This window comes from Pundamilia nyererei, unplaced genomic scaffold (assembly GCF_000239375.1).
Source record: "Pundamilia nyererei isolate P.nyererei 1_Seehausen unplaced genomic scaffold, PunNye1.0 scaffold00066, whole genome shotgun sequence".
In the NCBI taxonomy this organism is placed as follows: domain Eukaryota; kingdom Metazoa; phylum Chordata; class Actinopteri; order Cichliformes; family Cichlidae; genus Pundamilia; species Pundamilia nyererei.
In genome coordinates, this window is record NW_005187467.1 from 2,975,493 (window position 1) to 2,984,170 (window position 8,678).

Below are 8,678 nucleotides of genomic sequence, written 5' to 3' on the forward strand. Positions count from 1 at the left end.
ATATCACTGTGTTTTCCTTGTGTAGCCCTGGGAAAGATCAAATCCAACAGCACCCGTGTGTACCTTTTTCAAGAACCTGAGTATGAAATCCTGGGTTTTCTGGAGGATTTATCACAATAGTAACAGTTTTAAGGGAGCTCCTCCAGGTATTCCATACACTGCAGAGTAAGTATGTTAAAATTGTATTCCAGGACAAAGAGCTGGACATTTAGTAAACAGAAGTTTGAGTTCAGATCAGCAAAGGTTCACTCGTGGTTTATCCAGTAGAGCTTCTGTGTTCATGTTTTTGTATGAGGTAGATGCACCAAGGCCATTCTGAATCGTTGTCTGTGACGTCTTCAAGTTTGCACGCAGTTGTCATATCAGTTCCTTCCCAGCTACTTTGTTGCTAAAATGTGGATTTTTGAGTAAAAACAAAAGATAAGAGTGTGTAACAATCGTGACTCCAGGCTTTTAAACGTTTCCTCGAAATCCCAGATAGTTACAGAAAGTAATGCCTGGGTGTTTCTTTTCCTCAGTGAATGTTGATCGACTCCAATTTCCTGTTAAACTCAGAGGCAGTGATCATCAACCACCTCCGTAAAACCAATACGTAATTTCCTAGAATTTTAACTAAAACCCATGCCTGAGCCTTCTGTAATCAAGTCATTTTCTCCAACATTAGAGCTTACTTTTCCAAATGAATGCTCTGTTGGGGAGTTCCTGACAATGCCTTGGAAAAGTGTACCTTTCCAGTCAGAAGGTCAATATTTTCAAATGTTTGGAAACAAAAAAGGAAAATCTAATGAAAAGTAAGAATAAATACAAGCTATCCCATCTACTTTAAAGTAACTTTCTTACTAATAAATACCTCCATTTCAGAGAAATAAACTCAAACAATCCCTGGTTACATGGAGCTCTACAAATGTTGTGACATTGAGGCAAGTAATAATAACACTAATAGCAGTAGGAGTAATATTTGTACTAATAGTAATATCCCTTTTTACTTAATATTTTTATCCCTTTTTATTTAATATCATCAGCTTTCTTAAAGCTGTAAATCACTCTCAATGTAGCAAAACATTTAAATAATATTACAAACTTATTTTGCATTCTTTCTAAAATTTGATGAGCTGGAGGAGACACCAGGCACACTTTTCAGCCGGCTGACCAGCCATGGTTAGCTGACTGACCCAGCACTGGGAGAAAGTGCTTCCTTTCACTCAATCCCAGAGGAATGACCTAAATCTGGCCAATCCCCTGCTGACCTCTAAGGCCTGAAGGGTCTTGAGGGGTCACCAAAGAGGAAAAAATAAAGCTTCCTTTCTCTGCTAGGTCTGCTTTTCAAGACTGATCAGGGAATGTAAAAGGTTTGACATTGGATCAGAATGTTTAGACAGCCCAATCCTCTCTGTCTGCTTAACAAATAAAAGGAATTTTCACTTATTGTGAACAGAAACCAGACGGCACAAACTCTGCCCTGTGGTGGATAAACTTGTGGCCACTGCTAATAAGTGAAATGAGAATGATAACAATGATTCTGTGCCTGAGCTTTTTTTATTTTACATGTAAGCTTCATCAGGATATTCAAAATGAAAGAATACACACTTATTCCCAAAAAAGAATCCTCCTACACGCTCAGTGTTTCTGTTTCGGCTTCTGTTTGTGTCTGTCTGAGGTATTCTGCAGATTGAAAACAAGATATTTTCCTGTTTGTGTTTATGAAAAACAGTCATGGAAGGAAAAAGTTGTTCAGCTGCTCAGTGTATGTTTGTCTGCGGCTATTTGAACTCTTTTGATGAAGAGTCAAAAAGCCGAACTAGTCATTTTAAAGATATTGGTGATCAATTCTAGGCCAAATGACTGAAAATACTGAAGGAACGGAAGCTGGAGATCTTGTGAGGTAATTGACCCTGGGTATCAGACAAACACAAACGCAAGAGCCAGATGCCTCATTCTGGAACAAGCTTGAGCCAAATCTGTAACACACTCACACTGCATCTTTTTAGTGACATCCCCACAAGGTGCTCCTCAGGAATGTGGGCACTTCTACTTGGAATGAGACAAATTCCAGTGAGGACTTGACAGTCAAGTGAGACACTACCCTTGATTCATCTCGTCATGCCTTTACCCTCAATCCTGCCCTGGCAATTGTGTGAAGCCTCTACACCATAGCAACTGCGCTGGTATGAGTCAATCCTTTAGATAAATGCATCAATACTATCATCTGGGGACAACAAGATGTGAGCTGACTATAACTTTATCAGCGCAAATTGGCCACATTGTAAACCCCAACATACTGGCTTTGACATGGAAATGAGGAGTTAAGTGTGTGAGCTCTGGGCTGGCTGCCTAGTCTACGCCACCCACAGAGAGTGCCAGAGATCACCATGGAGGTATCCAAATGTAGCAGCCGGTCATGCGAAAGGGCAACGGCTACCTGGCTGCTTGGAGGAATAAATTACATTCCTACTACCCTGTGTTGCAAAAATACCCCATGAACACAGCCACAGCCATATCTGTAGAGCTGGAAAGATAGTTTAAGAAGTGCATTCTTTTACTTACATTTGAGCCAAAATCAGCTGAAGTAAAGAGTTGTGAAGATACCACAGAGTGTTAACTTTATGCAAATGGTGCCCTCATATGGTTCATGTTAACTACTGCAACTGTGTGCTATTTCAGAAATAATCTTTCACATCCAGAGACTTTAAAGAAAGATATGCACACTACCACAGTCAAAACAAACTGGACTGTGCAGCTCTAGTGTTCTGCAATTACATATTTAAATTATTCAATCAGAGGTCTGGAGCCAACTCAGAAAAGGGAAAAAAAAACCCCAGACAGGATGAGGCTGAGAGATGAAGCAAATAACAATAACTACATGATAAGTAATTAATTAGTTAACTAATTTATATTGCTACGCTGATGTTTGCTACTTTTTATTTTACTTTATGTTACTTGTGTATTCATTTATTGGTATATTTTCCATAGCCCTACTGGCTCCACCTTCTAATAACACACTATGAGACTAAAGTTGTCCGCACACTAGTTCCTTAAAACTTCACAAACAACTTTTACATGCCTATCCTGGCTTACAGTAACCCTCACATAACAGCCTGCCTGCCATAAGATGACACGGTTTGTCGTGTGACAGCACAAGAAACATTTGTTGCTGTCCTTTAATAATATTTACAACAGACTCCCTGGATTCCCTGCATTCCTCAACTCCTCTCCAAAACAACCTATTCAGGGCAGAGTATCATTCTGCACATAAAGCTGGCATTACGACATCTTCCCCAACCAACAGACAGAGAAGTCGACATGCGCTTTACTCTGCCCTGCTCGACTGTTAAAAAAAAAAAAAAGACAGTTATGTGCAATTGGATACAACCTCCTCAGCTGTAGCGGAACACATATTTAATGGATTATAAGACAAATGTGCATATAAGATTTTAAAAGGGCAATAAAGATTAGTGATTGCCTTCGATAAAGATGGGGCAGAAAGCTCAGTAATGGGCAGCTAAGTTCGGTGCCAATAGGCCTACTGAAATGTTGCTGCCTTCTGATGGAGTGCAAGGAAACAGAACTGCAAACAGCTTTGTACATCAGTACCAATGTGGAGTCTATGTACTCCCACACACTTATAGCAATTCTGTTTTATCTCTCAGTGTCAACCTTTCCTTTTCTAAAGAAAACAGAAAAATCATGAATTCAGACACTGAACTGTACCTATGTTATCAGTATATCCGTTTCCCTCTTCTTAGGATATCATGCTCTAAAACACTTTATTTTATTTGCCTCCAAGAAATCTTGTGTGAATTTATGACAGAATTCACCGGTTTTAGCACACGTGGGAAAACATTTCACACGTGTTAAATTCAAGTGCAGGGTCTTCTTACATTATGTCTTGTATTGAGATATTTCATATGTTAAATATATAGTTTTTTGGGGGGGGGTTTGTAGGGGGACATCTAAAATAAATATCACGTGTCATTTATGAGTGCTGTGAGCGCTGCCTTATGTGGCAGGAATAAACAGTTCTGTGGCAGCATTTAGTGATGAATCTACTGTTGTAGATTTCCACTTCATTATGTTGCTTTTCTGTTGCCAAGTAAGCAGATATTTTATTTGTGAAATTGTGCATCTAAAAATAACTTCTATTTTCATGGCAAGGGGTTATTAATTGATTAATACTAAAATTGAAGGGCAAAAGAGAATATTTTAAAGCATACCTTCTCACTGCTGGTTTCCCCCTCTGCTTCATAACCACAGCTTCTCAGTGTGTGATCATTTCCTGCTCGTGAGCTCGTGCAAAGTTTCTTTTTCTCTTTGCCTGCGTTCCTCTGTCTATGATGGACAAGGAGATCTTGACCGTGAGGTAGCTCTGGGAACACATCGTCATCGTCGTCGTCGTCATTGTCGCCGTCGTCATTGTCGCCGTCGTCATTGTCGCTGTCGTGATGACCATCATCGTCCTGCTCACCTTCCTGTGATGAGCCTCCGTCGTCAGAGCTCTCATTTACAAAAGCATAGCCGTTGCCTGTCGGAGGGCAGGTGTAGTCTGAGAAGGTAATGGAGCTCTGTTTGTGTTTCACAATGTGTGGCAAATCCAGGACTCTCAAGCCACATTCGGGAATAACTGCAGGGACCTCAGTGGTAGGAATGGAGTTCCGATTAAGGGCGACTGGGTCAAAGTTTTTGCGGTCTATTTTCAAATATTCACAGGTAAAATCCAGCGTCTCATCAGGATGATTCTGCACAGCTTTGCTTGACTGGTCTTCTGATTCAGGAGGAGGAGGTGAAAAGTTACCACAGCAGCTCTGATTAGTCCTGAGTGAAATAAGTTTCGATTCAAGAAGCTGAGCTGAGTTCAGAGATGCTTCCCTAGGGATGACTGACTTTTCTTCAGTCTCCAGAAAGCACACAGTCTTCTGAACAGCACAAACAAAAGCCTTTTCATTTGTGGTTATATCTCCACTTCGCTCTAAGAGTGAGCTTTGGGCTTTAGAACAAAAATCATCTCCTCTGCGCTCCAGTGAGTCATTAGTTGAGATAGCAGCATATTCTCTAGGTGAGTCTTTTGTGAGAAAGGTCACTTTGTGCAATCCTAAAACTGTCCAAGACTGATGATTCTCCAAATTCACCTCCGATGTGACCTCCATTTTTGTTGTATTTTATAGTATTTCATAATTCAAAGCATAAATCCACAAGTACTTGAGCTTGATATATCGGACGGCCATTTTTCATGCAAGACTCTCAAACTGTGAAGCAAATGAACCTGAAACAAACAGACAGATCATTTGTAATTCATGTGAAAAAGAACAAGAAGATCACAGCTCACAGCACACGTAAAACGAGATGATACATACTCGAGATGTTTACGTATGTCTCTGTGTCCTGTAATTACCACAGCCTCACTATACCCTGTACATGTGTAATATAAAGCCTCTAAATCTAGCTTTGAACGGCTCTGAGTACATGCCATCCAGCCAAGAGCGTGGAGTGAAACTAAACTCAACATCTGGCTCATGCTGGGCTGTTCAAGTCTGGATCTGTTTCACACCCAATAGTGGTGACATCACTGCACAGAGGAATCTGACTGCTCTTCCACAGTTGGTGATTTATTACGCACTCCGCCATTCATCAGGGCAGAGGATGTCCGTGGATGTCACCCCTTCATTAAGCCCTTCTTTAAAACGCACCTTGGACAAGCCCGAGACATTCAAAGTGTACCCGGAAAAACAAACAATTTCCTTATTGTCACGGCGAATGAGATGAGCCGTGTGGAAAAATAAAGGAGGATCCAAACGCAGGCACTTGTAAAGGTGTGAGGGTGGTTTATTAAACACAAAAAATAAAAATGGACAAAAGGCGAACGGAACAAAGACTAAACTATACTGGGAACAAACTGACTACAGAACACGAACCTGAATATGAATGAGAGCGAACAGAAACAGATGGCGGTTGACAGCAGGAAAACACACAGATGAAGCAGGGTGGATACACAGACGGACCAGCAACTACAAAGACAGAAGACGCGACTTAAATGCACACAGAGAAACACAGGGAGATTACACACAGGTGGGGGACACAGCTGGGAGTAATCAACGAGACGAGACAAGAGGTAAAACTGAACACACTCACATGAGACGCAGACCTTCACAATAAAACAGGAACAAGAAACCATCACACAAAGACGCAGACTCGACACTGAGAGACAGACAGAAAATGACACATGGAACTTGAACTAAACCTGCAAAAACATGAGAACACAAAAACTACTAACAACTCCCTAAACAAGAATAACTGAAACATAGATTCATAATCATCATAAGGAAAGAATCCAAAATGCAAAAACACACCAAAACACGACAACTCAAAATACTGGGTCAAACTGACCCAGAACCGCGACACTTATTTTGCCACCAAACAAGTTTGTCATCTGTGTAAGTCAAATGACATTTTTTCAGATGATCCAGGACAATTCCTGAATAAACATAACCTACAGTTTCTAATCAGCATTTTAAAAGCAAAACAAGTCACAGTGCTAATGCAAGCCCAAATGTTTATCAAGATCATCATTTAGGTACGTGTATTTACGTGTATTTTGAAAGTTAATTTGTGTAATTTAGCCCATGTGGGTCGGCGCTGTTTCTGTGAGAAATCAGCAGTTGGCAACGCCTTTACATGGCCTTGAGACACTTGACAAACAGTCATACACAAACACACATGCACACGAACTTTGGAAAACAAGCAGATAAGGCATTCTCAGACAAGGACAAATCCTAACTGGAAAAACAATGCTAGACATATGCATTTGCAAAGGCATAAGCAGTGTTATATAATAGTTTACGAAACTCTGTATAGGGTCTTCAGTACAACCTGTCCCTACATGGTGTATGTGAAGTGTACAGAGGATTAGGGTGCCTTTCAAGGAAATGCTATTTTTTTCTTACTTCTTTCTTTCTCTTTTTTTTTTCTTTTGTTTAGTGTTTCCTTGAAAAGTCTCATTATCCTCAGATGAATGCCGGGCTGATTTTAATGAAGAGCAGAAGTCACAGAGTGAAAACAGACTTAGTGTGTTCACTGACATGGCAAGACTATCTAGAAAAGTGAAAAGAGTCTTGGGGGATTATTAAGGCAATAAGAAAAAAGTCCTGAATAGTTCAACATACTTAGAAACAACATACAGCCTAACACACAAACTCAGCTAAGCATTATTAGCAAAGAGAGAAATTAACAGTTATCGTGGTTTCTACACTCATAAGCACAGGGAAGGTGACTCTTACCTGCTGAGTAGAAATGAGTTGTCTGTGTTTCCTAAACAATGTCACTGAAATCATGGCAAGACAGAAACAGCAAGCCTGGTTCCTGTAAAAACAGAGAGAGAGAGAGAGAGAGAGAGAGAGAGAGAGAGAGAGAGAGAGAGAGAGAGAGAGAGAGAGAGAGAGAGAGAGAGAGAGAGTTGGACAGCCCCTCACAGCGGCAAACATGTTCACATAGACTTCTTCTGGCAAGCCTGCCATCACCCCCTCCTTATGCTTTTCTCTGGGATAGGGGGGCAGCAAGAGTGATCAGCTTCCAGCAACTACGACGCAGAATATGCATATGAGCAGGGAGAATGTGTACTTGCTCGGAGGTGAAAGGGGAGGGGAAAGGAGATAGAGGTGGGTGTGCAGAGTAAAGGGACCAACAGTTGATAGTGTAAAATAACGTGAAATGGTTTCAAGACCTCAAAAACAACCTCTGGGGAATGCCTGAGTTCACTGGCTGAACCGTCTGTGCTCAGCTTTGAAACACTGTGATGAGAAAGAATGCTTTCAAGTCATTCACCCTGGGAATCAGGCTGGAGCAGGTAATCACAGATTAAGATGATATCTTTGTGAGAAGATTGAAACGGAAGATTCAGATGCTGAAAAGGAAGCATGCTTCCTCAAGTTTTCATTTACAAGCAAACACTGACTGTTCGCTTTACATGAATACCACATTGTACTAATTTGTGTAATATTCACATTATAAAACATAAATACATTATTCTTAATGGCACCTTTGGGAAATGCCTAATAACTGAGTTACATTATTGATATTACTTCATGTATAGAAAATATTTTTTTAATGTCTGTCCAAAGAAAGTCCCTATAGGTCTCCATATTTTTGTAGATTTATTTTATTTTATTTCATACTGCTTCTGGAAGAAATTTGAAGTAAAATTATGCTTGCTTTTATAAGTTTATAACAATTGTCTCTTCTATTTGATTTTCAGGAATAATATGTGAAACCACTTCTACAGAAATAAAAAGCATTTGGACTCAAACTGACCTCTGGCCTGAGGGGAGAAAATGCTTCTCTCATTCATAAAATACTTTGCATTCAGCCTGTGGCTGTCATCTTCCCTCAGCAGTGTTGAGAGCTTCCTCCTGCTCTTTATTCCTCTTTTCCTAATTGTCTTCAGCCTTCTTCCTGCACCGTTCACAGTTTGAGTTAGGTGTGAATTTTATGCTTGAACAATCCATAGATCAGTGTTAGGTGACTTAACAAGCAAGTTAAAAAGATTCCGCTAAAAAATTCAGGTAAATAAACTGGTCTGCAAATGAATACAAAAGCTTCCAAAAACTGTAAGATACTATACTATACTATATAGTATATACAGTGGGGCAAAAAAGTATTTAGTCAGCCACCGATTGTGCAAGTTCCCCCAC

The 8,678-nt window shown here is 40.2% G+C and overlaps 1 protein-coding gene across 1 annotated transcript in view; it reads right to left on the reverse strand.

Moving 5' to 3' along the window:
• The window catches only part of stard13b (StAR related lipid transfer domain containing 13b), a 73,622-nt gene that overhangs the window by 54,273 nt on the left and 10,671 nt on the right, over window positions 1-8,678 (reverse strand). The window contains exons 2-3 of the mRNA XM_013911570.1: window positions 7,269-7,350; window positions 4,212-5,257 (exon numbers count right to left, since the gene is read on the reverse strand). Coding sequence (XP_013767024.1) covers window positions 4,212-5,141 — 930 coding nt within the window. The 5' untranslated portion in view covers window positions 5,142-5,257; window positions 7,269-7,350. The remainder of the gene's footprint in view (window positions 1-4,211; window positions 5,258-7,268; window positions 7,351-8,678) is intronic.